At 32.3% G+C, this 14,414-nt stretch overlaps 1 protein-coding gene across 3 annotated transcripts in view; it reads right to left on the reverse strand.

Moving 5' to 3' along the window:
- Window positions 1–14,414, reverse strand: part of CFAP95 (cilia and flagella associated protein 95) — a 93,570-nt gene that overhangs the window by 12,587 nt on the left and 66,569 nt on the right. For all 3 annotated transcript variants that reach the window (XM_074280716.1, XM_074280717.1, XM_074280718.1), the window contains 3 exons: window positions 10,935–11,053; window positions 9,898–9,966; window positions 4,700–4,757 (listed from right to left, as the gene is read on the reverse strand). In XM_074280716.1, coding sequence (XP_074136817.1) covers window positions 4,700–4,757; window positions 9,898–9,966; window positions 10,935–11,053 — 246 coding nt within the window. The remainder of the gene's footprint in view (window positions 1–4,699; window positions 4,758–9,897; window positions 9,967–10,934; window positions 11,054–14,414) is intronic.

Below are 14,414 nucleotides of genomic sequence, written 5' to 3' on the forward strand. Positions count from 1 at the left end.
TCTGATGCACACTGTGCTCTGGCTCTGGCAATAGCAAGTTTAACCATGAAAATAAGACAAAACATTGGAGTTGGAACAGAATAAGAAGAATTAATTCTCTTCTAGTGTTTCTGCCTGTCTTCAATGGAGGCACAGCAGCTAGAGCCCAATAACATCACTGAAGGAGTTGGTAGGAAAAAACAGGATTATCACATCTGAGCTGCTACAAGCTTTTCTGAGACTTATCCAACATCTATTTACCACTCTGCCCTCTGATACACTGAACTGAACTATAACTCTACCAATCTGGAAATGACTTGAAAAGGTACCCCAATAATTTAAACACAACTTGTATAAAACAGACATAAATATTATTCTCCTACTAGAGATAGACAAAACCCTTGACATACATCTTTTATGTGCAATCTTCCATCTTAGGTCTTTTATCACATTCATTGCTAACAACTAAGACTATTATGGATTTTGGGTTTCTAGTAATCTGTGTACTCATAACACTAGGAGTTGAAATAGTCATATAGGTAAAAAGAAAGAATGGACTCAGTTTCTCATATATATTCATATCTTCACAAATGCAGCTAGTGTTCCACTCTAAATTACTATATTACAGTTGTTGATTTGGATTAAAGAAAGAATTAGCAAGTCTAGTCTCACAAATCATCTACCTCAGAAGTAAACTTCATTCTGATGAGCATTTTATTAAGTGTCTAATACAAGCCAGACACTGTCCTAGGTGCTGAGAATACAAAGAGAAAAATGAAATGGTACGTACTTCCCACATTTTACATTCTGAGGGGAAACAACATAGGAACATTGACAAATGGGAGAGGGGGAATCAGAAAAGGCCCCATGAGGTGGAACTTCAAGAGAAATAGAAATTTGGAGTCAAAGATGAAAAAGACCAACATAAAAGACCAGCATTTTAAGCATGAGAGGTAAAGGTCCAGAGGTGTGAATTGGAATATTGTATATAGTGAATAGCAAGTCAGCTGATTTAGCTGGAGCTTAACACGTAATAGAGAGTAAAATTAATTCAATCTGAAAAGAGAGGTTGGAACCAGATTGTGACAGGCTTTAAATGTCAAACAGAAGAATATAGATTTTATTTTAGAGGTAATTGGAAGCTAATTGTTGTCCTTCATGCTAAAAGAGGACCAAAATGACATTAGAATCAAGTTATAGCTTGTCTGACTATGACTGATCAGACCAAAATGGATCCAAATGAATCCAATATGAGACCAAATGATCCATGTGAATATTTGGGGTAGATTCTTGAAATTTGCATATCTTATATTTCTTTTGAGCTATTTCATCTGAAAGTTACTGAAGCTTCTTAAACAGAAGAGGGATGTGGTCAGACCTGTGTTCTTTAGAAAACCAATATGACAATCACATGGAAAAGAAACTGAAAAGGAGAAAAACTGGAAAAGACTGAAGACAGAGATACTAATTTGAAAGCAATAAATCAGACTAGGAGTGATGAGGGAGAGGGGTGAATTAGGAAAGTTCAGAGGTTGTTTAGTCCAACACATATCTGAAAAAATGCTTTCTAAAATTTTCCAGAAAAAAATACCCATTCACTTGGCAAAGAAAACAGAGCTAAGGTAAGAGTTGAATAGTTCATCATCCTCTTCATCATCCATTCTCTTAATTTCATCTACTTTAAATGTTAGTACTATCCTTCTTTTATTCTAATTTCCATCCCCCCAATATTGCTTTGAAAACACCCATAAAATACTTCTTTGATTATTTTCCTTGAAATTCTTTATTATTCTCAGTTCATTTTGAGAACTCCTGACACATTATTATGCTATTATAGGATATAATATATTATACATTGTAAAAGGAGGAAGGAAAAATATATAATAAATTTATTGCATATTTAAAAGGAATAGTAAGTTGTACATAATAGATTTGATGTTTCATGTACAATCACCTTTTCACCTCCTATTTTACTTTTCTATGGAGATGCTATTTTATTTCTAAGTTCAGAATAAAACAAAATTTAAAAATTTGTTTTTAAAAAAAGAGTCAGTGGGATCCAGATCTAAATCCTACATCTGATAATTATTGTATATTGTATAACCCTGGGCAAGTAATTTAACTTTTATAAATCCCAGTTTCCTCATCTATAAAGTGAGGATAATATTAATAGCAGTGACTACACAGAATTGATGTAAAGTTCAAAGAAGTTGATATATAAAACCTGTACTTTGTAAAATTTAAAGTTCTCTTTCTGTCTCTCTTTCTAATTCACTTCTCTCAAAGTTCTGAAATCAAGTTGCCACTTTCCCTAAGCTGCCCCTTATTTTTATCCCAGTCTCCAGCCCATCTTTGTTGATTAGAATTGTATCCAGTATAGTGGGGGTCCTCTTATTGCCTTCTCCATAGGCCACCAGCTATGAACTTTCCATTCTGGAAAGTAATTTAGAAATATGACCCTGTTTACCTTTTGACATATGAACAATGCTATTGGGTCTATATACTAAAGAGATCCAAGAAAGAGTAAACAGAACCTTAAGTACAAAAATACTTATAATAACTCTTTTTTATAACGGTAAAGAATCAGTAACTGAAGAGAGGCTCATCAATTTGAGGAATGGCTGAGTAAGTTATGATATATGATGAAGGAGGTGGTTTCAGAAAAACCTGAGAAGTTTTAAATGAATCAATAAAGAGAGCAGAACTAGGAGAACAATTTATACATTAAAAAACTCTTTTAAAGATAATCAACTCTGAAAGTTGGGCATTGGGCAGCCAGTTCCAAAGGACTCGTGGTGAAACATGTTATCCACCTCCAGATAGAGAACTGATTAACTCTTTGCAGACCAAAGTGTGTTGTTTTTTTTTCCTCTCTTTTCTTTTTCTTGGGTTGATTTGAGTTTTTTTTTACATAGTTAATACAGAAAGTTGTTTTGCATGAGTATACATTTTTATAGTGGGTTTTGTTTTTCTTGCTTTCTCAATGAGTACTAGAGGGAGTGAGGAAGGGAGAGAATTTGGAACTCAAAATAAAATAAAACTGAATTTTAAAAGGAGATAGAACACAAAATCATTAGCTCTTTCTTTTAGAAGACAGAGATTCCAGCAGTTCATAATCATATGGCTTTTACTGCTAAATGAAACTACAGGAAATCATATTACCAACTGCTGTAAATTTATAGTAACACAATTCTTTTACCCCCTTCAAATTGATTCTCTACCCCATTCCCTAGAGATTCTTCCAAAACTTCTCCGTACAAGCTTTCTATATCTTCTCTCAACCAAGGGGCTAGACCCAACTCCCCTATGTATCTGGTCCTTTCACAGTCTAAATGGTTTAACTCCAGGGAGATCAGTTTTTAATAAAATGCTAGGGATGAAAGAGCAGCAAATGTCTTCATGCCCTGTTAGAGTAACAAACTCACTAGGAGCTCCCTCTGCTGTTCACATATTGCTGGTAGAAATCTCTCTTGTCTGAGTAATATGTCTTATTTTTTGCACATCAGAATAAGTTTTGCCTAAGTCCTAAAAGCAGTCATGATTATCTAAGTCCTGACCTGCCTAATCAAACTTTAAGCTACCAGCCTTGGACCTTCATACTACTTGTGTGATCTCTATTTATCACCTGAGCTTGCCATTACCCTAATCATTACAAGGTAGCTTATAACACCGGGAGATAAATGAGCTTAATCTATACTACTTAAATACTATTAAAACTTATCTATCCTGTATCACACCCTTCCTTTAAAGATCAGGAGAATGAGAAGCACCATTGTTCCTGTTGTAAGTTGAAATAAAAATACTGAATACTTTCCATATTATTTATTTTCAAAAATACAAAAGTATGTTCAAGCATTAAGATAGTCTTTAAAATTCACATTTGCCCAAAATATATACATACATATATAGATAGATATATGTATATATCTATATTTATATCTATATATATCACCTTTCTTTTTTGATGTAGTACAAATGTGTAGTAGCAGAGATGAAAAGAAATCTTAAAAAAAAGTATGTACCATTAAATGTTAAGTTCTGAATAGCAGTAAACAAGAAAGAAAGTACATTTAAAATTAGATTTTTCCCCTTGCAATCTACAAATTACTTAAAATTTTAACATTACTAGGGGGCAGCTAGGTGGCGCAGTGGATAGAGCACCAGCCTTGAATTCAGGAGGACCCAAGTTCAAATCTGGTCTCAGACACTTAACACTTCCTAGCTGTGTGACCCTGGGCAAGTCACTTAACCCCAGAATCAAAAAAAAAAAAAAATTGTAACATTACTAATAACTTCCATAGACATGTTGCTAATAGCTCTATGTAAATATTTTTCTAGCAGATTCTTCTTACCTTCAAAACTTGATTAGTTGTTCTAGACAGGAAATATATTTTATATATGTATATAAATATGTATATATATATATATATACATATATGTGTATATATATCTATATATAGATATAGATATAGATATATCTATATATAGATATATATACACATATATGTATATATATACATATTTATATACATATATCTATATCTATATCTATATACATATTATATACATATATCTATATCTATATACATATATCTATATTTATATACATATATCTATATTTATATACATATATCTATATCTATATCTATATCTATATCTATATCTCTCTCTCTATATATATATATAGCCATTTAATGGAGCTCTTTTCTCTCATACTTACAACTTTCGAGTAATCATAGGGAGGAACATAGTCTTCACGATATGTTGTCATATATTCCCTGCAAAGTATAAACCAATATTCATGAAAAGACACAATAAACACAAAAAAATAGATTTTTTTTCTATTTTCTTTTAATGTCATTTTGAGATGAGCTCATTAAACTATGACTGCATAAATTATGCTCTCCAAGACTGATAAGGCAAAGAATAATTGCTAATCTGCAATGGTTGAATTTTCTCAATAATTCCTAAACCAATGATACCATAGCAGCAACAGCAACAGCCATAAAAACAGCAGCAGCAATAGTACCAAGGGCTGGCAATGAATAAAACTATGAAATAGGAATAATTCATCTTAATTTCTATCTCCCCAATAAGAATCTCCTATACTGCAAGATTTAATCTACTAAATCTACCCCTATACTGAAGCCCTTATCATAGTTAAAGCAGGAACTTAACTAAGAACCCACTTTATTACTGATACCATGCTCATTCAAGCTTTTGCTGCCTCCAAGGTTGAAATGCCGTCTATTCCAAGGTTTTGGCACCTTTTCCTCTATTAAAACTTATGTATTCTGTATCACACCCTTCCACTTTCTAATATCCAGTTAATTGGTTTAATAAATCATCTGTGCTCATGTAATACTTCAATACTTTTGGGTAGGAGGAGTTGGTATAGATATAAATCTGTGTCTCAGTTTCTTTATATGTTAAAATGAAGGAAATAGTGCATGCTATATTTCCCTCACACCATTGTGAGGATGAGAAAATATAATGTATATGGAGGAACTTTGAATAGTCTAAAGTGTTCTGAAAATATAAACTGGCATTTATGTCCATATTCAATAGCTAATAACTATGGAACATATTCAGGTTTGCAAAGTGCTTTCCATATATGATCTCATGTCCTTGTGATAACCTTGTGAATTAATTATTACAAATATTATTAGTGCCGTTTTAGAGAGGAAGAAACTGAGGTTTGAGAAGTCTATGATTTGCCTATATCCACATAGCTAGTTACAGGTTGAATTGGAATTTAAACAGAAATTTCAGCAAGTCCAATTCTAGTGTTCTTTTTGCTCCCCTAATACTTAGAAGTCATCATGGTAGAGTAATAGGGGAAGAGAAAACAACAGTATACTGGCCAAATGAGACTGACTACATCATAGATAATGATCTCTTCAATCTATCAGAAAGACTGATTGATGTGAGGTATAGGTGCTTTGATGATATTTTAGCTATAAATGCCAACTAGATATATTATATGATATTGAAAAAGTAATGGCATATAAATCTTCAGTTCTAGAAAGTTCTCATTCTTACACAAATAGTCTCCTCAGTATCATAAGCATATTATAGTACTTTCTGATGATATAAAATGTGAGATATAAAATACATGAGAGATGGGAAGCTCCCAAGAATAGTATTTAGGTATTACAACATCAAAGATACCAATGAAGAAAAGAACAGGGAGCTGCCTAAATAGACTCATATGAAAATACAAGAAATTCAATGACCAACTTAAACTTTAATGACATGTAACAAATCCTTCATCAGATACTTACTAGCTATAGTCATCTGTAATATAAAAATAGTGAAACCTATACTATTTATCTTTACAAAAATGTGAGGAATGCCATTTGAAAACTTTAAAGTGTTCTATGTGGCATTTTTTTTTATCATCATCATCGCCCATCATCATCATCATCATTAATCTAGATAGATAGATGATAACAGATTATGGTGAGAAGGCAGAACTACTCAGCTTTTATTTGGCTTTTTTTGGTATTTTAATAAAGAAAATGAACTCTAGACTAGAAAAGACAGAACAAAAATGGTTTGTCAGGGAGCTGTAAAAGGATAAATGAAGAAGTGATAAGAGAGCCTCTAAGTGCTCTAGACAAATTCAAGGTACCAATCCAGGAGGCATTACAATCTTGGCTACCAAAGTAATTGATTGATGGGTGTGATTGTTGAGCTAGTCAGTAATCGAGGTTCTAGAAAGTTGGAAATGGAAAAACATCTCAGTTTTCAAGAAAAGAAAAAAATAAAAGCTTGACTTCAAATCCTAGCAAAGATCTGGAATATACTATTACAGGGAAGATACACAAGCTTTTAGAGAAGTCATTGGGTCAACATTGATAGCTTCATGCAAATTACTACTCACATTTCAATAAAGCACTTATCAGGATTTCATGTTTTCTTTATGGAGGTGGTTAATATTACAAATAGGGCTTTTCAGAACCATTTGAATGAACAGATCCAAAGAGTAAATATTGTTATTCTTAATTATAGATACATATTAAATTTAGAGGTAAGTCTCTAATGGAGTGCCCGAAGTTTTAAACCAAGTGCTGGAAAGTAATTCATTTTCTTTCTCTCCTTATTTTAATGTTGAATTTCAATCTATACTAGGAACCCAATCCTAGTAATATACAAGGTATATTGTTAATACTTCTGACTGTTAATGGCATTTTTTATTTCTTGGCATCCATTTCTTTGAAATGAAAAGAATGGCATTGTTTACAAAATCTTTCTGGAAATGGTTCTATATTTTTCTATTATTTAGTAAAGGTATTATAGTTGCATATTTGGAGGAAGGCACAAATGATATAAGTGGAAGATATGCAAATTATCCAAAGCTAGATGACTGGATGAGAAGGCAGTGTTCAAATGAGCCAAATATAATAGAATGAAATTTAATGCAAAGAATTCTTGGGTTCAAAACATTTCCTTTACAATACAGAGTGGCATAGACATAATTGGATTAGGGCTATATGAAAAAGATCTAAACTGCCAACTCAATGAGTCATCAGCAGACCAGTATTTAAGTGATTATATAATCATACACTACATAGTTTATAGGCTATATAATAACTGTCCTCAGTATTCTGTCCTGCTTGAATCTCATTTGAAGTATTGTTTTCAGTTGCCATTTTAGGAAGAACATTACCAATCAAACTGCACTTTGTCCAAAGAAAAGTGATCCAGATAAGGGGCATACATACACATAAGGATCGGTTCCAAACCATCATTTACTATAACAGTCCAGGTGTATTTTTCCAACTACAGAATGGACTGAAAGTATCTACAAAAGTCCTCTGTAAAACCGTAAAGTACTAGCAACTACATTCTATTATGTAAATGACAAAAATTACTACTTTGAGGTGAATCATGAATGCATGGCTCAAACTACCAAAAAACCCAGGTCTCTGATTACAAAATTTTTTCATTGAAACATTTTTCCTTTATGAAGTTTTGAAGTTTTTTTTACAAGGAAAAGAAACAATTGTCTTCAAAGAAATGGTCCCAAATTAAATAAACCCAAGGTTATTGTAGTAAGAAAAAGAAACAAATTAACAAATGTAATTGCAACTAATTTAACGTATTCTAAAATTTAAATTAAATGTTCTCTAATAAAGTTCTCCATTATGACAAAGTTATACATTTATACTGTTTCACCAGAAGAATTAATGTGAGGATTATAGTCACATAATTACAGTTTTCCTGCATAACTGGAAACACATTATTCTAGTCCATAAAACAAATTCACTTTTATTCATTGTCTTTTTCCTATTGACATTTAGTTTTAGCTGTTATACAGCTGACAAGACACAAAAGAATAGTTAATATTCAAGAGAAAATATTCTAAATTATATATTTTGGTGAATTTTCCAAAATGGTATACAATGTGTATTCTCACTAAAACAGAGTGTTTAGGTTTTTAATACCTTGTTTATATTGATGAATTAAGTAAAGCAAACAAATAGTTCTAACCAACCATTTAAATTAATGTCTTATTTCCTAATGGATCATATATTCTCCACATTCATCCAACAAGATGGAATAAGAAAGAAATTTTATAACTATGTTTTTTCAATTGCTTTGTCAAATATAAAAATGAATGACACCACTTAGCCATTATCTGAAGTATTTTTACACTAGAGTTATAGACAGAATCACAGAATTTCAGAGAAGAAAGGGACTTCACAGGTTATCTAATTCACTGTAACATACCTAAGAAGTAGTTGTTTTAATTCTTCTTAAAATCCTGTGATTTAGGGGAGCTAAAGAAAACAGCCTTTTCTATTTATATACCTTCAAATATTTGAAGATAGCTATCATGTCTCCAATGAGACTCCTTTTGTTCTTAATAAACACCCCCAATTCCTTCAGCTAATCCTTATCTGACTAAAGGACATCCAAGGGTGAGAATATCAATTGGAGATTTAAAAAAACTGGTCGGTTTTTGACTCATATCTGAGGGCATCATGAATTATCTCTTAGTGACTTAGTTTGGTTTATTTGGACTCTGAATGGCACAATCAGAATTGTTCTTGAAAAAATATATTAATTTAGTCAACATGTCATTATGTAATAATTGTCATATAACTATGTTAAGATAGGTATCATATTTATGAAAGGGCTGCTAGATTGTGTAATGGATCAAACACTCAGTTTTGGTTCAGGAAAACTCATCCCCATGAGTTCAAATCCAGCCTCAAATACTTATTAGTAAGTTTGCTCTTTAATAACTCACAAATCCATAAAGTACTTAAATAATGCTTCACTCAAAAAGAGTGCTTTACATAATACAGTTATTATTACCTACTTTTTATAGATATGGAAACTAATGAGAGGTTAAATGCCTTGTTATTGATCTCTCAGTAAATAATATAAGATAAAATCTCAGTCAGATCAACTCTACCTGTTTAGTTCACAGATCCCTACTGCCCGTAAAGCAAAAACTTTACCTAATAATGCATGCTTATGATGGTCATTCATAATACACAAGCTGCTCTGGGTACCTTAGTTTCTGATGTCTTTTGTTTTCTTCTACATATCCTTCATTGTGGATTTTTAAAAAACTTCATTTGGACTACACTCACTAAATTAGATTGTCTCAATACCTTTGTCAATAAAGGTACATTATTTTCACAATTTATTTCCTTTAAAAATGGAAGAAAATATTAATTAAGTCAATGTATTTCATGTAATATTAACTATATTAGACTAGGTGTCATTTATTTATGGGTAAAGTAACATTATATTAAAGAACGTAAGACTAACAGATATACAAATAGTACTTGAGAATTTTCTACATTCTTTGACCCATTGTACATACTTCAAAAAATCAAATATCCTTGCTCATTACATGACATTTTCTATGATTTGTGGTATTTTTAGTAAATTACTAACATTTTACGGCGATCTTGTGGATGTCGTGGAAAGAGAGCTCCAAAACCTTTTCTAGGCAATCCAAGATCCCTGAAACACAAAATGACAATTTCCAGAAAATAAGTCAGCTTGCCATTTTTTAAAATTCAAAAACATCAAAAACTCAATATAAGGAGAATTTCAAAAACTTTTTTTAAACAACTAGTTTGGAGAAAAAAGAAAATTTATATCTTCCTAGAGAGGAAAATAAGACAATTAGGTGGTGCAGTGGATAGAGCACTGGGTATGGAATCAGGACAATCTGAATTCAAATCTGCCCTCAGACACTAGCTGTTTGATCCTGGGCTAGTCTGTTTGCCTTTAATTCCTCCTATGTAAAAAGAGCTGGAGAAGAAAATGGCAAATCATTCCAGCATCTTTGCCAAAAATAAAACAAACAAACAAACAAACAAAACCCTAAAAACAAAAACAAAAAAAACCTAAATTGGTCACAAAGAGTGACCAATAATTGACCATAATTGAAATGACTAACAGAGAGGAAAATAGTTTCATACCCAAAAAGTTTGCAAAGTCCTCTTGATTCTGGCTACATTATGTCTCTCATATTTATCCCTTCTAATATGTTTGTCATGTATCATAGTTACCTATGTGCTCTGTCTCCTTAAGTAAACTATAAAGTCCATGAGGGATAGTCCTCATATTAACTAAATGTGTTTCTCTCTACAAAGACATACTGCCCTGTACTCGGTAGACATTTGATAAATGCTGTTTTTGTTGTTATTAAGATGTCATGCAAATTAGTGTGATATTTACATATTGTGTGCCATAAACATAATATATTTTTCTATTATTTCCTTTTCATCTCCACTCAAAAATTCTCTTCTGATGTTTCATTATGATTTGAAGATAGTTTTGAATTATATATCTTCCTCCATTGTTGAAAGCACAGGTGTGTACAAAAGAAAAGACTTGACCATAGGTTTACTGACCTCTTGAATGAATAAGTCCTACTTTTAAAATCCATAATCTATGCAAATAAATACAAACATTAAAAATACCGTTCAACAATCCCAGAGTCAAATGTATCATTATTCAGCAAGAGCAAACTGCGCCTTTCCACAAATTCTTTGTTTACATGACGTTGCTCCATTTGTTCATGTGTTTCTGATTTCCAAGGCTGGAAAAACAGAAGTTATACATAAGAAAAATAAATGACCTAACAACAGTGTCATTAAACATTTCTATTAAAGTATGCACTACACTTATTTCTTAATCACAGTTAGAAAATATCCTCTGACAACTCTGAAACTATTTAATTTATATCCAATGTATGGCTGAGAAAAGAAAAAAACAAATTTATTGTTAATAACAATAGAAGATATTATTTTAATTACACTGAAAAATAATGGGTTTTATGTCAGTTTTATTTTCTTTTTCTTTTCTTAAAAAGAAATTAAATTTCATTCATTCATTTTACTATTTTATGAAATAGCAAGGTTGAAGAAGATGACCCTTAGAATCCAATACTGGCCCCCTAAGAGATCCTAGAAAACCACAATTCTGAGGTGTATATATATATATATATATATATATATATATATATATATATATATAATACAGAACCCTATCCTCCATCTCCAAGGGCACTTCCCCAAATCTGAAGAACTAGATATAGCACTGAGTCACTGGATGAACACCATGTGCCCACTATTGTCAATGTTTCTGATTAAAAAAGGAAGGTATTCAGTTATATTTTTTGCTATCAAAAATGCTATGAGAAGGGGCAGCTAAGTGGTGCAGTGGATAGAGCACCAGCCTTGAATTCAGGAGGACCGGAGTTCAAATCTGGTCTCAGACTTAACACTTCCTAGCTGTGTGACCTTGGGCAAGTCACTTAACCCCAGCCTCAAAAAATAAAAAATAAAAAATGCTATGAGAGTTAAATTACTTGCCCGGGATCACAGTAAAATTATAAAAGCCTTTCATTTGCTCGAGGCCAAGCAACACTCAGCATTTATGGCTTCACTGGAGTTCAATCTCCCCTGCCTTAGGCATTCTCTTGGATTCTGTCCTTAGTTCTGTGACGTCATTTGGTTCTATGACATTTTCTTATATCTCAGTTCTTTGTATTCAGTTCTAAAGGCTGGAACTATGAGGTTTTCTTTAAGCTTTAGCTCCTTTAGATCTGATACTTCTTGAAGTCCAAGTTTTCTGATCCTTCTTCTCAGCTTTTCTAGCCTTTTTCATCTGTAGTCCAGACACTGACTATCTGAATCATTAAGTAAGAAGAGGATATGGTATTGGGCTTTTCATTCAGCTCTCAAATAGAAAAAGAAAACAGCCTCTTGAAAAAAATTTACCAGCTGGCATTTTCAGATAGTAGATTGTCCCACAAATTAAAGTTAAGTGTATATTGATACTCAACATTATCAAAATATTTGTTCAAGTTACTTTGAAAAGGGAAAATAAAAATATAAAATGCAGATAAGATGGCTTTCATTTTGATCAATCACAGCCACATAGAAGCACTGGTGACTGCTACTATCTTCCAATGAAGCATTTATGATGTCATAGGAATCATATTTCAGAAAAGTACCATTCCTATTTAGAAGAGTCCTCTTCAATGAGGGAAAACTAGATGTCTCTAAACAAAATAAAAGTACAACCAAATTTTACTTTTGAAAAATGCTCACAAGAAAAATTATCTCAGAGAAAGTAAGTAAACTTGAAGAAATAAATAAGTAAAAAAAAATGTCCAACATAATGAATACATATTATATTGTAAAAGTGTGGTCATCAAAAAGAATAAAACACCCTAAATTCTTTTTTTATTTAATTTTTATAATTATAATTTTTGACAGTATATATGCATGAGTAATTTTTTTTATAACATTATCCCTTGTATTCATTTTTCCAGATTTTCTCCTCCTTCCCTCTACTCCCTCCCCTAGATGACAGGCAATCTCATATATTTTACATGTGTTACAGTATAACCTAGATATAATATACGTGTGTAAATCCAATTTTCTTGTTGCACGTTAAGTATTGGATTCCGAAGGTATAAGTAACCTGGGTAGATAGACAGTAGTGTTAATATTTTACATTCAATTCCGTGTTCCTTCTCTGGGTGTAGTTCACTGATCAGCTGGAAGTGAGTTGGATCTTCTTTATGTTGAAGATATCCACTTCCATCAGAATACATCTTCATACAGTATTGTTGTTGAAGTGTATAGTGATCTTCTGGTTCTGCTCATTTCACTCAGCATCAGTTCATGCAAGTCTCTCCAAGCCTTTCTGAATTCATCCTGCTGGTCATTTCTTACAGAGCAATAATATTCCATAACCTTCATATACCATAATTTACCCAACCATTCTCCAATTGATGGATATCCATTCATCTTCCAGTTTCTATCCACTACGAAAAGAGCTGCTACAAACATGTTGGCACACATAGGTCCCTTTCCCCTCTTTAGTATTTCTTTGGGATATAAGCCCAGTAGTAGCACTGCTGGATCAAAGGGTATGCACAGTTTGATAACTTTTTGGGCATAGTTCCAAATTGCTCTCCAGAATGGCCAGATTCTTTCACAATTCCACCAACAATGTATTAGTGTCCCAGTTTTCCCACATCCCCTCCAACAGTCATCATTATTTGTTCCTGTCATCTTAGCCAATCTGACAGGTGTGTAGTGGTATCTCAGAGTTGTCTTAATTTGCATTTCTCTGATCAGTAGTGATTTGGAACACTCTTTCATATGAGTGGATATAGTTTCAATTTCATCATCTGAGAATTGTCTGTTCAATCTCCTTTGACCATTTATCAATTGGAGAATGGTTTGATTTCTTTTCTTTTTTTTTTTAAATTTTATTTTTTAAAGAATAGCTTTTTATTTTTTTTTTAATTTTTTTTTATTTTTATTTTATTTTATAATTATAACATTTTTTTGACAGTACATATGCATGGGTAATTTTTTACAATATTATCCCTTGCACTTACTTCTATTCAGATTTTTTCCCTTCTTCCCCCAACCCCTTCCCCCATATGGCAAGCAGTCTTATATATGTTAAAGATATTACAGTATATTCTAGATAAAATATATGTGTGTAGAACCGAATTTTTTGTTGCACAGGAAGAATTGGATTCAGAAGGTAAAAATAACAGTTTACATTCATTTCCCAGTATTCCTTTTCTGGATGTAGCTGGTTCTGTCCATCATTAATCAATTGGAATTGGATTAGCTCTTCTCTATGTTGAAGAAATCCACTTCCATCAGCATACATCCTCGTACAGTACCATTGTTGAAGTGTATAATGATCTTCTGGTTCTGCTCGTTTCACTCAGCATCAGTTGATGTAAGTCTCTCCAAGCCTCTCTGTATTTCTCCTGTTGGTCATTTCTTATAGAACAATAATATTCCATAACATTCATATACCATAGTTTACCCAACCATTCTCCAATTGATGGACATCCATTCATCTTCCAGCTTCTAGCCACTATGAAAAGGGCTGCCACAAACATTTTGGCACATACAGGACCC

This window comes from Sminthopsis crassicaudata, chromosome 1, assembly GCF_048593235.1.
Source record: "Sminthopsis crassicaudata isolate SCR6 chromosome 1, ASM4859323v1, whole genome shotgun sequence".
Taxonomy (NCBI): Eukaryota; Metazoa; Chordata; class Mammalia; order Dasyuromorphia; family Dasyuridae; genus Sminthopsis; species Sminthopsis crassicaudata.